Consider the following 15,379-nt stretch of genomic DNA (forward strand, 5'->3'; position numbering starts at 1 on the left):
ACTGAGTACCCGGCAGGTACTCAGTGAAGGACCAGACCAGGTTAGGTGGGCGGGGAGGGGGTGTTGCCTTGGTGCATAAGAACACCTTGTCTCTAACCAGGAACCATGTGCGTCAAACTTCCTATATTGAGTGTATTTACCTGACCCTGAAGGCCAGAGACAGTCTAGGGATTCTGTTGGTCTATCGGCCACCCCGTGCGCTAACAGACTCCCTTAACGACCTGACACAGTTGGTCTCGGAGTTGTTGCTGGAGTCCCCCAGGCTTTTGGTCCTGGGAGACTTCAACATCTCCCTCGCGGCCAACTATGTTCCATCCGGTGCGGCTCGGGAATTCAAGGAGACCATGACAGCCATGGGCCTGTCACAACTGGTCTCAGGGCCTACGCATTCTGCGGGTAATACACTCGATTTGGTCTTTTGTACGGACATGGAAATTCCGTGGGCGGAAATATCGAATATTTCCCCCTTGTCATGGACGGATCATTTCCTGGTGGAGGCAAAAATCAAGGCTTCTACCCAGATCCTACCCTGGGGTGGCGGACCTATTAAAATGGTCCACCCTCGAAGGCTGATGGAACCCAAAAGGTTCCAAGAAGCCCTAGAGGGGTATACGGTAGGAACCGACGGCGACTCTGTTGCTGCCCTAACTGATAACTGGGATATCAATCTTTCCAGGGCTATACACAACATCGCTCCCAAGTGCCCTCTCAGGCCTGCTTCCAAAAGGAAGCCCTGGTATACAGAAGATCTCCGGGCAAGGAAGCGGGTTCTGCGATGGCTAGAGCACCGCTGGCGGAAACACCAGCGCTTATCCGACCAGACTCTCCTAGACCATCTCTTGAAGGACTACGGAGAGGCGATACGTGCAGCTAAGAACTCGTTCTATGGTGCACGTGTCGCGTCCGCGGAGTCGCGTCCGGCAGAGTTGTTCAGGGTTGTGAGGGAGCTAACTCAGCTCCCTCCTGCCCCGAACCAGATCCTTGAACCTACTAAGGCCTGCTGTGACCAATTTAACAACTTCTTCGCGGATAAAATCTCTCGGATAAGCGAAGGTCTGGATGCCAGTATTAGAGCAGAAACCAGAGTAGACGTGCCCAGAGCTTCCGTGGACTTGGTTAAACTGGATCACTTTGAGTCTGTAAGTACCGAGGATGTGGACAGGATCCTTGGGAGTGTTAGGAAGACGATCTGCTCTCTCGATCCCTGTCCTTCATGGCTGGCGGCTCAGAGGGGACCGGTGGTAACTTCAGTGTTACACCGGATCATCAATACATCTCTCAGGGATGGGCAATTTCCATCGAATCTAAAATTGGCCACTGTAAGACCTTTATTAAAAAAGCCCTCCCTTGACCCCCGATGCATAATAATTTTCGGTCTGTATCGCTGTTGCCATTTTTGGGTAAGGTGATCGAGAGGGCGGTTGCGATCCAGCTCCAATCGATCCTGGATGAAACGGATTATCTAGACCCATTTCAAACCAGCTTTTGGGCGGGCTACGGGGTTGAGACTGCCATGGTCGCCTTGGTCGATGACCTCCGTCTGGGCATTGACAGAGGAAGCGTGTCCCTGTTGGTGCTCTTAGACATCTCAGTGGCTTTCGATACCATAGACCATGGTATCCTTCTGGAGCGCCTGGCAGAGTTGGGAGTCGGGGGCACTACACTCCAGTGGTTCCGGTTCTACCTCTCTGGGAGGTTCCAGATGGTGCAGCTGGGAGACGTGTGCTCCGACAAGAGACCCCTAATATCTGGGGTCCCTCAAGGAGCCATTCTGTCTCCCATGCTTTTCAACATTTACATGAAACCGCTGGGAGAGATCATCCGGAGACATGGGGCGCAGGGTTATCAGTACGCTGATGACACCCAAATAATTTTCTCTATGTCTCCGACTGATGCAGTGACCGGGGATGGCATCTCTCCTCTCATGGCCTGTCTGGAGTTGGTAATGGGCTGGATGAGGGAAAACAGACTCAGCTTGAATCCAGAGAAAACGGAAGTACTCGTGATAGGTTCTCCTGGCCCAGGGATGGCGGTGGTTCCACCTGTCCTGAACGGGATCACGCTTCCCGTGAAGGACTCTGTACGCAGTCTGGGGGTGCTCCTTGACTCGTTGCTCCACCTTACATCTCAGGTGGATGCGACGGTCAGGAGCACCTGTTATCAGCTTCGGCTGATACGCCAGCTGCGTCCCTACCTGAGCCAGGGGGACCTAGAAACAGTGGTACACGCTCTGGTAACCTCTCGGTTGGATTTCTGCAATGCACTACATGGGGCAACCCTTGTACCATACCCGGAAGCTGCAATTAGTGCAAAATATGGCAGCAAGACTGGTCACTAACATACCTAGGACCAGTCATATAACACCGGTCTTAAAAGACCTACATTGGCTGCCTATTCGCTTCCGGGCGCAATACAAGGTGTTGGTTATAACCTATAAAGCCCTAAATGGCTTGGGCCCAGAGTACTTAAAGGACCGCCTCTCTCCGTACAAACCGCCCCGCACACTCAAATCCACCGGGCAGCACTTGTTAAGAGTTCCGGAGGCTAGATTAGTTAATACCACCAGAAGGGCCTTTTCCACCTCGGCCCCTACCCTCTGGAACTCGCTGCCCATTGAGCTCCGTTCAGCAACCTCCCTGGCCCAATTTAAGAAGGGGCTGAAAATGTTCTTCTTCAAGCAGGCTTACCCCTGATTCTTTGCCCTGAGAGCCCCCCCCCCCCCCCCGTTAGTAGTTTGTGATTTGGCACAAGTTCTTTTATTGTTTTAATTGCATTGTTTTTAATCTATATTGGATGTATGTTGTTATTGTTGTTAACCACCCTGATGTTTCGAAGGGCGGTATATAAATAAAGTTTTTATTATTATTATTTATTATTATTATTTATTTATTTATATCCTGCCTCTTCCGATCGAGGATCGAGGTGGGTAACAACAACGAAAATACAATATACAACAATAAAAACAACAAGCCCCACAAAACCCCGACCCAACCCTCCCTCCGAACTATAAAATTAAACAGTAAAAAAAGTTTGAAAAATACATAACAATACATCAAAGTTAAAAACAAATCACAAGTAAGAATAATAATAAAAGGGGGATAACAGACCTTTGACCATTTGAAGACTTCCGTTGGCTGAATCCATATGGATAGAGAGAAGGCACAGAAGAACAGTTTCTGTACTGGCATCACTACTGTGTAGTAGGCATATGGCTCCCAAACCTAGATCCCCAGATATTATTGGCCTTAAACTTGAAGAAACCTGACCATTGGACATGTTAGTTAGGCTTTTGGGCAGTTGATGGCCAATAACATCTGGAGGCTCAAATTTCTGAATCCTTGGAGTAGTTTTTCCAGTGGTGCATGGCTATGTTTGGTTGGTGCATTCCTCCCACCCACATTGGATTGATGGCTTCCTAGCTAAGTTTTGGCACTGTTAGGAATTCCATATTCAAAGCAGTTGTTTGACAGTGTTCCAGAAAAGAGACAAATATGTCCGACATAATTGTGGCAAATGTCTGGGGATATATGTCAATACTGGCCTAGTTATGGAGTAGCTATTGACTTTTCCATGATTGGTGGCTAGAACACAAAGAGAAAGTAGAAGAGCCTCTACTATTCTAGTGTTGCATCATGCCAGTGGAAGAAAGAGCAAGATTGTATCATTGCTGATCCAGAGACTGGGCTATGAACCAGTAGATTCCAATTACAAGAAAGGAGATTCCACCTAAATTTTAGGAAGGAGTCCCTGGTGGTAGGAGCTATTCAGCAATGGCATAGACCAGGGGTAGGCAACCTGCGGCCCGCGGGCCGGATGCGGCCCGGCAAGGCCTTGGGACCGGCCCCAGCTCGGTCCTGCCGCCGATTGCCGCCGGGACCTTTGGGGGGCAATTGTCTATAGAAGCCTCAAAAACATGCATTTATATTAACATTTTTTTTAAAATTAGCAAATTTTTTCATGTGTCCTCCATTTTTTTAAAAAAAAGTGTCTTCCATTTGAAAATTTTGTCCTACATTTGTCCTGGTTTATTTATATATTTAATTTTTAAAACAAATTATTTAATTATTTATTTTTTGGCTTCGGCCCCCCAGTTGTTTGAGGGACAGCAACCCGGCCCCCGGCTCAAAAAGGTTGCCTACCCCTGGCATAGACTGCCTTGGAGGGTGGTGGATGCTTCTTCTTTACAGGTCTTTAAAAAGAGGTTAGATGATCATATTTTTGGGGTGCTTTAGTTGGGCATCCCTACATGGCTCTTACTCTCCCTTCCAGTTCTCTGGTTCTGTGGTTCTATAGTGTGTTACAGTTGGTTAAAGATGGAGAAGTAGGATGGTAGTTAGTGATGGTATGCAGGGCTAGCTTTGAGTACACAAACAATCTAAAGCAGTTGATGGGGAGAGGCAGCAATATTCTTGGGGGTGCACAGATGAAGGGTATACAATGTAGTAGTTTGCAATGTCACTGGCAGAGCTTAGAAGTAGAATGTTATACCTCATGATTTTACATTTAATGATTTAGTTCTTTGTTTCAAACGTATTATGATCCAAACAACAAGTGAACAGCCAATGTTACAGAGCAATGTAAATAAAATTAAAAGATTAGCTTTAAAAAAAAAATCAAAGTTGTTGAGGCACAGTAATCAGGTCATGCAGTTCAGCCCTTTTGGGAGAGGGCGCAGTGTCTTTGGGTGACAGATTGCTTAAAAGGCTACAAAATGGAGAATGTATAAAAATGTGTCATTGTATGAACTTTCTTGTGCTCTGTTTTTGGAACAGGTAAGGTTTCAGAAAGATGACTACTCACCTACTAGGTAGTTCAGAGTCAGTAGTGCAAATAATAATTTATAATACTGTGATGTCTTTTTATGTTCACACAGGGCTTTTGGGAAAACCACAACAAACTGATAAATGAGTATGGACCTGCTTGTGGGTAAGAGACTCTCCCTTTCATTCACTTACTTTGTGGATATTTTTTCTCATTATCAAAGTTGTTTTGGTAGTGTGGATTTAATAGTGAATTCTGGCATGTGTCTGGGAACATCTGGATCAATCTTTCCCAACCTATTGCCAAAATTGTATCTACATTGCTGGACTTCAATTCCCATAATCCTTCTCTACTGGCTTTGTTACATAAGGCTGATGGGAACTGTAGTCTTGCACATGTAGAAGGTGTCAAGTTGGGGATGGCTGATGTATGGTTTGCAGTAAATACATTTTCTAAAAATAAGAATAATTCAGATCTGAATGTTAAAAACTGTGGGACGCTAGGCTGGCTTTCTCCCTGATTTCCTTCTACTGGCTGGCAAATACATTTTTCTTTAAGCAGGCTTTATGTTTAAGCAGGAAAGATTTTTATTTATTTATGTGTTTTATTTTTTTAACTTTGTATGTCTTTCAAATGATTTTATGATGTTTAATGTGAGGATGTTTAACTGTTTTAAAATTTTTATTATAAACATTTTTAATTTACTATTTTTGGAAGCTGTCTGAGTCCCAAGGTAGAAAGGCTGCATATCAATTAAGTAAGTAAGTAAATTTCTACTTCTTTCAAAGGAGATTTTTTTCCCTTTTAGTTCATGTAGTGCAAATTCAGCCCTCTGACCTGGCAATTCCATGAAATATTTCTCTCACACATCCTATCACACATTCTTGTGATTGTTTTGCTCTAGCAAGAGGCCTCTGAAATGTAATAGATAAGACTGGAAACTGGACAACAACAGGATTCCAAGCATCTTCCTCAGCCTCCATAATTTACCTACTCTGCCACACCTTTCCCCTAAAACTGGGACCCAGGGCAATTTACAAAAAAAAAAAAAAAAATGTAATGATACTATGATACAAGGACTTGAGTAAAATATGTACAAAATGTAATAGTTAAAATGTGATTAAACTATCAATTAGGAACATTTAAAACAAATCAATTAAAAGACATAAGATAAAAATCACAAGAACAGCACCATATTCAAAGCCCTTGTAGTCAGTTCCCAGAAGTTTGCTGTACTAGTGAATTTTTCACTTGCAGATGGACAGACAAGAGGTAGTCCCGGGAGCAGCCAGGGAGAAGACTGTCTCCCACGTTCCCACCAAAAAATCCTGGGAAGGTAGTGGGTCTCTAGGATTTCCGTTTCACCCTTTTGCCCAGTGCCTCTTCAGTCCACCTCTCATAGAATCATAGAATTATAGGATCGGAGGATACCACAAGGGCTCCCCAGTCCAACCCCCTGCTATGCAGGAATACACAGTCCAAGCACTCCCGAGAGAAGGCCATCTAGTCTCTGTTTAAAAACCTCCAAAGAAAGAGTCTCCACCACATTCTGAGGTAGTACATTCCAGGAAAATATCCCAGGTACATTTTTCATGTGTGCATGTGCTCATGTCTTCCTCCCAACCACTATCATCCCGCTCCTGAGCAAGTACTTGATTTTCATTCACAGGAATAACTGGTAGCTATTTACTTTCATGAGAAGAAAATAAGGGGACTGGGGACTGTTTCGTGTGCGAGGAGAGGTTGGCACACTGTAACACTAGCATAGGTGGACAACTTGAGGCCTTTCAGATATTATTGTAATATAATTCTTCATCATGCCTATGGCAGGGAAAAGAACAGTACAGCCCTGCAGATGTTGTTCAACTGCAGTTCCTATGGCTGTGCTAGCTGGGGCTGTTGGGATTTGGGCTATACTGTACTAACTTAAGCTGATGGAAGTCCAACAACTTCAGCAGGGAAACAGATTGCCCTTTTTCTCTGTAGGCTGTAACAAGAAGATTGGGAACAAGCCTTAGAGGGAGAGATGTATGTTTTTTTTGTTTTTGTTTTGTTTTTGCTGAAAGAGCAGGTGATAGAAACTACTACGTATAAGCATTTGCTTAGCAATACAAACTACTATTGGTAGAAGCAATAAGACCTAATATTATCCGACTTGAGCCCTTTTGCCAGTATTTTGTCTTACCTCTCTTTGACCTGGAAATTTATGCTGTTTGACAAATACATCTTGTCTTTGTTACCTGTTTAAAATCAAACCAGAAAAACAGGATGACCCTCACCTCCTTTTCAAGAAGGTAACATTCAGATGCCATGCATAGATATGTATTTCAAGTATGACAGATGGTTTAGCTGAATTTCATTCCAGTTGTAAACATGTTAATCTATCATCTAGCCTAGTTTGGTTTCCTGTAAAGGTTCGGTGGCTAACCATAATTAACCTGAGTAGCTGAAGGCCACAAAACCCACTGGGTGACCTTGGGCCAGTCACATGCTCTCGGCCTCAAGGGAGGGCAGTGGCAAACCTCCTCTGAACAAAATCTCGCCAAGAAAACCCCATGACAAAGTTTTCTTAGGGTTGCCATAACGTGAAAATGACTTGAAAACACACAACATACAAACAGTTGAAGTTATTTTCATCCTCTTGCAAGAAATTTCAAGGGTAAAGGCAGATATTGTATCCATTGCATTAACTTAAAACAGCATGGAACACCTAGTGTAATCCGTGTATAAGTTGAATCAAGTTATTGGGGTGATTGATGCTTGAACATGGATGAAAATAGAGTTTCAGCTAGTGGTCAAAGTTTGTGATAGAAAAATGACACCACTGGACAGCACCAGAGTTTGGGAAAGTTATTTGTTGGGATTGACACTTCCAGAAACCCAGGGGATTTTGGAAGCTGTTGTTGTGTTGAAAGCTATAACCACGGTTAATAACTTTTCCAGATTCTGGATTCAGCTTAATATCAAGAGTGCTCATAGCATATCCCTGAGCCACAGAATGAGTTTGGCTTCCTTTTGGCTTTATAACAGAAGTGGCAGGCACATGCCTTCCTTGGAGGCTGAGAGATTGTGGCTTCCCCAAGGTCACCCAATGGGTTTCCATGGCTGAACAGGGATTTAAACCCTGGTCTCCAGAGTCGTAGTGCAACACTCAAGCTACTCCTCTACTTTCCCAAACTGGCTCATCTAAAAAAGCATAGACCTATAAATTTGGTCACTGAAATGAAAAACATAAGAAAAGTGGAGGGTAGTGAAAGAAAATGATATCTCTGGATGAATTGTGGAAGAAACCTTCAAGTGACCTCTTTCTTGTGGTGGTGGTGGTGGTTTTGTTGTTGTGTGCCTTCAAGTTATTTCCAACTTATGTTGACCCAAAAAACCCTGTCGTGGAATTTTCTGATGGTGGGAATATCTGACTTGCCCAAGATCACCTAGTGGGTTTCCATGGCTGAGTGGGGATTTGAACCCTGCTCTCCAGAGTTGTGGTCCAGTGCTCAAACCACTACGTTGTTCTAGTTCCAGTAGGTGCCAGTGTTCTCTAGTTCCAGTAGGTTCCCGTGTGCTCTAGAAGGTGGTTCAAAACCTGATGGTTGTTTTATTTCACCTAGGCATGTTGTTAGTTTTGAATTTAAAAATTGCTGAAACATATTGAAATGCTTCTTTTTTTTTGTCTAATGTAGGAACCTATCTCTGTTAATTCCAAGTTATTTCTACCTCTGGTTTATTTTAAAGAAGTTAAACCTAGGAGGACATCTACTTGATTAACTGATGTAGACTTGTATTTATATATTGTATTTATACACCACTCTTTCTTCAAGGAGTTTAGAGTGGCCTATTGTTAAGCAGGTTAGAATGAGAGATTGCACATGGCTTAAGGTCAGAAAAATACAGCCAGGGCAGAAGGAATTAGCCAGACTAATGGTGGAGAGCAGAAAGTCTTATTGTGTAATACCCATTTTGTCTTGGCATCACAGGCTGCCAGTACCTCATTCTCAAAGTGAATTGAACCCTGTCCTCAAGCCACATACAGGGTGAGTGTCCCTTATCCAGAATTCCAAAATCCAGAATGCTCCCAAATCCAAAATTGTCCACATGGGAGGCTGAAATAGTGACACCTTTGCTTTCTGATGATTCATTGTACACAAACTTTATTTCATACACCAAATTATTAAAAAATATTATGTATAAAAATTACCTCCAGCCTATGTTTATAAGCTGTATTAGAAAGATAAATTATTTTCATGTTTAGACATGGCCCCTATCTCCAAGATATCTCATAATGTATATGCAAATATTAAAAAAAAAACCACCAACCCAAACCCGAAATCCAAAACACTTCTGGTTCAAAGCTTTTAGGATAAGGGAGACTCAACCTGTACAAGCTCAGGACCCCAAGGCGTGACAGCACATTTCTGGTGGCATCAATTTACCAATATCCCAAGATAAACAGTGGAGGCTTACTTCCAAATACCTTCCCTGGAAGAGGCTTAGGGGATGATGATGAGAAATTTGTGCTTTTTAGTTGTGAGTCCCCATTTGAGAAATGTTATCCCCAGTGAGGTTCACCTGTCCCTAGCATCATCATCATTCTGGCACCAGATTAAGATGCTCATTTACTTTAAGGCATTTAATGAGACGTAATTTACCAAATTTTAAATATCGCTGTTAATTCTAATTGATTACTTTGGTGATGTGTAATTACCAGGATGACTTTGTAGTTTCATGTTATAAATGCAGTGTTTGTATTTTTACCTTTTGTATATATTAGTTGTTTTAAAACACATTGAATCTTTTTTTAAAAGAGATAACTAAATAACGCAAACATTTGTAAGAATGCTGTATAGATAAAATTTACAAATCGACTTATATTTGGATATTTGGTCAGCATTTATAGAAACATATGAATAATGTAGTTATTTTTCCTCATTTTGTGTTATTTATTTTGGTTTTGGTTTTGTTGGAGGGTTGCTTTTTTTATAGTGAGAACCCTTTTGAACAAAATATATATATTTAAAAAATTTGAAATTTGCATGTAGAAAATTCTTGCTCATATGTGTTATATATTTTCATGTTGTTGAAATTTGCCTGTGGTTATCTGATCAGCAAAACTAAAATTTTGCATTCGATATTTTAATTTTAAGTTTGGTGTCAGTGTTTATTTTTAAAGACAAGCTTTCAGCATTTCATAAGCTCATACATGTCAGTACTAGATGACAGAGCTTGCAGAGCTTGCATTTGAAACCCCCCCGCCCTTTTTTGGAATAACTCTCAAATGTCATATCTTTGTGATCTCAAATACCAAACATTCCCATGAGGTATACTTTAAGCCTTTTCTGATGACAAAAAGAGACATGCTAATTATTTTAAGTGCTATTTTCTAGGTACTGCAATATTTTAATTAGTAGTGAAATGTTGAGAAGAAAATCCTCACCCAGTTTATTATGTTATCTTTCTGTTAATCACAATTCATTATTAAGTTAAGATATTCAAAACTTTAAATGTAATAAATCTTATCAGCATTTGAGTGTATTCAAAAATATTTGGTATTTGTTGTTCACCTTTTATTAATTTGCCTATGCCACTGATTTTTTTTTTACAGTGCATTCATGTGTTTGAAGTTTTAAAGTGGTTGCTGAAATCCTAAAAATATAGTTACAATTCCCATGTTCATCCCATAGGCCTGTTACAGACTGCCAAAATAAAGCTGCTTCAGGTCTCTTTGGAGGTATGCTGTTTAAATGATGCATGCATCCTAAGAATCCAGAAGCTGCACCAAAGCTGCACTCCAGGAGGGAGTGTGGCTTTGGCGCGACCTCTGGACTCTTAGGACCCATGCATCATTGAAATAGCATACCTCCAAAGAGACCCGAAGCAGCTTTATTTTGGCAGTCTGTAACAGGCCATAGTCAGTTTCTAGCTCTTGTGTAGCTTGTAAAAGAGTTAAACACTTCAGTCCTTTCCTCTTTATTATTGGCTTTTTTATTTGAAGTTCAGAGGCACACTGTGTTTGTAATGTAGCCAAATAGTATCATCCAAACATCATGAGGTACGAGTGAGGTTGTGGAGAACCTAGGATTTGCAGACGTACAAACAAAGAGGGAGAAGTCTCCAGATTAGCCAAATGAAGTGTCCCATCAGCCATGGGGTTGTGACTGAGAATGGGCAGAGAACTATGTCTGACAGGAGAAAGGAATAAACTGGAAGAGGACACAGCTGGCTTACTGGAACTGTAAACAAGGGTGCTTCATGCTGCAACCTTTTTCATTGTTCTGGCACAACCCATTTGATGCTAGTGATTTTTGTAAGGTGTGCTTCGCTTTAACACATTAATGTCAAACTCTCCTGCCTCATCTGTTGAACATTTCTGAGGTTGTACAGCTGGTCCTCCACATCCATAGATTCTTTATCCACAGATTCAATCACACACAGCTTGAAAATATCCCAAAAGGAAATAAATTCCAAAAGGACACCATTTCACTATGTTTTTGTATGTAATAGGACTTGAACATTTTTGGATTTTAGTATCCACCGGGGGAGTGGGGGGTCCTGGAATCAAACCTCAGAGGATACCCACTGTATTTAATGCAGAGAAATTTCTGCAAGTATTGGCACATGCCATTTACAGGTGAGTATAATTAAAAATATAAAGGATGAAAAGAAGCATAGGAATCTGCATTACACTAGGCGTTAACAATAGTACACAAGGTTTCCTGTTGTCTCCTGTGACTCAAGAGTTGGACTTTTCAAACTATAACTTCCAAGAGCCATGCAATTCAGAGAACTGCAGTAAGCTTTTCTGAATTCCACTCTGACTGGCAATGGCACTCCGGGGTATCATTTCTCAGTCTTTTTATCCTGGAGGAACTCTTGACATAATTGTCCAGTCTCAGAGAACTCCTGCATAAAAATTATTATACCTACAGCTCAAAAAAGAAATGTGTATTTTTTTTCAATCATGATTTCATGTGGAACCCATAGTGCACCCCCCCCCCATTGGAAATGTAGTGTTCCAGGGGACTCTTGTTGAGAAACCCTGCTTTCAGGTTTCGGGCAGGGATCTTGTCAATGATGACTGATGGCTCCCATGCCACTGGAGCCCTGAATTCACTTTAGGTTAATAAAATTTTTGAAGGAGCCATCCAAGACACTATGCCTGTTTGGGGGATAGGGTGCAGCAACATTAAAGTTCTGGCTAAATTAAAATCCAGAGTAATGTGATTGTTTTAACTGTGACAATAATTTCTTTTTCATGAAATTTTAAGGAGTTTAACCTCCACACACATCCCACATACCAAAACCCCAGTTTCACTAATACAGAGGAGTTTTATAGAAAAGTGTTAAAACTCATCTTTTGTGTGGAGAGAACCTCAGCTTCAAGCTATTTTTTCCATGTTGGGCAAAGAAAGAATTCAATATGAAGAACCATTAACAGTCAATGTAGACAACACTGAGCTAGCTGAACAAATGGTGTAACGGCATATTCCAATTTGATCCCAACTTATATGAGGTCAGGAAATGAAGCTGCTACATAGCTAACTTCTATTTACAGAATCCTGAATACAGCCTTTCAAGATATATTCTGTGATAGAAAAATCATTGTATGGTTTTGCAATCTGTGTTTATTATCTTCAGAATCTGTTTTCTTTTTTTAAAAAAAGAATTTATTTTGTAAATGTATTCAGGATCTCTTTGGCAAACCCAGGATCATTTATAATATCTTAATCTATCAATCAAGTAATACTGTTTTGACCTTCCTAACCTATATCAACACCCATCTAATCTCCCTCTTTATCTCTATGGCCATTCATGGTACCCTCAGCATTCTTCTCCAGCACCACAGTTCATTGATGGTATAGGAGCCCTATCTCTTGCTTTACCTGGGAATCCTATTTCTAATAGCGAAGAAGATTTTTCAGTCTTTATCTATTAGGTATGTGATAATGTGGACATGCAAGATGACGTTAGAGAGAGATCCCAAACGGACTTAGAATGGACCCAGATACCAAGAGTTTAGAATTATTTAACCTATTAAAATCAATAAATAATGCAGTAAAAATGTAAGTGCCTGTTAGTTATCCCCCAGATTTTTGCACTCACTAACTCCTGATCTCTTCATGCCTGTAGTCCTGGGTGCATTGAGAATTAACATAATTTTAAAAATTGCTTTTACACTGCATATTAATTAATATATAGAGATCAGTAAATCAGCTTATTTATGGTCTGTTACTTTTGTGTTGTGTGTGTGCGCCTTCAAGTTTCCTGTCAACTCATGGTGACCCCATGAATTCCTTAGGGTTTCCTTAGGCAGGGAATACTCAGAGGTAGTTTTGCCAGTTCCTTTCTCTGAAACACAACCTATAATACCTGGTATTCATTGACATTTTCTCTGATGGAGAAGAAACCAGTCAGCAGTTAGTTCCAGCAAAGTGAGTGTACTAGTCATTGTTGTCTCCAACAAAGATACTGGACTGTTTCCAAAGCTTGGAAGAATTATGCTTTTGAACTGTAAGTTTGAGAATCTTCTAGATGACCCTGCCAGTAACCTGGCTAGCTAAAGTTTTTAGAGGTCTGTAGTCTTGAAAGGAAGAATTTCCATCTCTGGTTGTCACACCCATCTCTTTGAGGAAGTCAAAGTTGTTGATGGATTTGCATCCCTGTTGTGAGACTTCTTTTCTACTCCAACATAGTAGAAATCAGCATGCGAATACTGCATATTGTGGAATGCATTTCACATCATAGGCACCTGCTGACACAGAGGGAGAAATTTATTACAGGACAAGCAATCTAGTTGGAGGGTGGGAAATTCACCATGGGGATGCTGATCCCCATGGCAAGCATAATGCCTTTACTAGCTCAGTATCAGAATTTTTTGCAATCTTGAATCTCAAGCAGCAAGGTAGATGGTAGAAGCTAATGAAATGTAAGCAAAAGTATTTGAATTTTGCATTTTTATTCTTAGCACACAATTTGGACTGCTGGGTTTTTGTGGAATACACACAAAAATTGTTCTAAAGGCAGTATGATCATGCCTGGAAAATGATATGAGTGTCTTTGTCCTCCCCATCACCAAACAACTCTTCAGCACTCTTCTCTGATGCTCTGAAATCTTACGAATGCAGGTAATGAATGCTATGTGGAAGCATTATATGTATGACTGACCTCAAGGAGTTTCACCTGACAGTCTTGGAGGAGATAAGGATTTTACTCATTCCATACTGAAAACTCCTTCCAAATTAATACAAAGAGCAAAGAGCTTTATCTCCCCACCCCCACCCCAAACGGTTAGTGAATAATACAGATCTTGGGAACTGGAGCCTTTATTTTATTTTTATTTTTTTCTCTTAAGGTCACTCAAATCATTTGACTGATACTATCACAATTTGTTTTCTTTTTATGTGAATGGGTTGCCTTGACAACAGGATGTCAAATCAGCTTTTCAGCTTTAATAAAGGCAGCCCTCAAGTCTTAGAGAATTATATCAACCAAGGTTTAGTAGGTCATCATGTAACTGCCACCTCACCCCAGTAACCTTCGTTTTTCAGTGTGCACTTGAAAAATCGCATCTGTCTCTAGAATAGGGAAGGCCCAAACAGAAAGAAGAAAAGGAAGTCTCCGTTTATCACAGTAAAGAAAACAGGATTAATGAGTGTTAACTGCACCAATCAGAACTTGGGAACCTTACTCTTTAAAAGTAATTAATCCTTGTTACTCATTATAGTAGTATCCAGCATGGTGCAGTGATTTGAGTGTGGGACTATGACTCTGGAGACCGAAGTTCAACTTCTCGCTCAATCATGGAAAACCACTGGGTGATCTTGGGCAAGTCACACTCTCTTGGCCTCAGAGGAAGGCAAAAGCAAATCTCCTCGAAACAAAACTTGCAAAGAAAGCCTCGTAGGGTTTGCCATAGGGTCACCATATGTTGGAAACAACGGGAAGGTCCACATCAACAACAATAATAATTCATTGGAGCATGTAAGGTGAGATTCCTAGCATTATTTCTCACAAGGCTGATCATGTAACTTATTTTCAAGTTGTATGTTACAATGGGCCCCTGATATCCACTGAGGTTTGGTTCCAGAACCCCCCATGGATACCAAAATCCATGGATGTTCAAGTCTCATTATGTACAATAACACAGGAAAATGGTGTCCCTTATATAAAATGGCAAAATCAAAGTTTGCTTTTTGGAATTTATATATTTTTAAAAATATTTTCAAGCTGTGGGTAGTTGAATCCGTGGATAAAGAACTCGTGAAATTGTGAATAGGGAGGGACAACTATACTTTTTAAATTCCTTTTTGCTATTTAAAAAAAGTCATTATGGCACGTTACAGACCGCCCCTTTGGGGCAGCCTGTAGGTGCACCTTTCCCCGCTGGATCGGGGCCTCAGCGGCCAGAGCGGCAGCCACTGAAGCCCTGATCCGCTGCTTTCCGGGCTGCGGGGAAGCGGCAAAAGGGCCCTTCCCAACAGCCTGGAAAGGGGTGTCCTTGGGGCTTCAAGCCCCAAGGACACCCCGCGGCGTCGGGGAGAAGGAGAAAGGGGCCGTTTGGCCCCTTTCTCCTTTGGTCCGCTGGGCGCTCCTTCCGGGGTTGCGGAAAGGGCACCCTAGGCAC

General features: G+C 41.5%; 1 protein-coding gene across 1 annotated transcript in view; it reads left to right on the forward strand.

Annotated features, from left to right (window-relative positions):
- LOC121930906 (thromboxane-A synthase-like) overlaps positions 1 to 15,379 on the forward strand; it is a 185,750-nt gene that overhangs the window by 122,321 nt on the left and 48,050 nt on the right. Inside the window, exon 4 of the mRNA XM_042467902.1 lies at positions 4,874 to 4,926. Coding sequence (XP_042323836.1) covers positions 4,874 to 4,926 — 53 coding nt within the window. The remainder of the gene's footprint in view (positions 1 to 4,873; positions 4,927 to 15,379) is intronic.

The sequence above is a fragment of the Sceloporus undulatus genome, chromosome 5 (genome assembly GCF_019175285.1).
Source record: "Sceloporus undulatus isolate JIND9_A2432 ecotype Alabama chromosome 5, SceUnd_v1.1, whole genome shotgun sequence".
Taxonomy (NCBI): Eukaryota; Metazoa; Chordata; class Lepidosauria; order Squamata; family Phrynosomatidae; genus Sceloporus; species Sceloporus undulatus.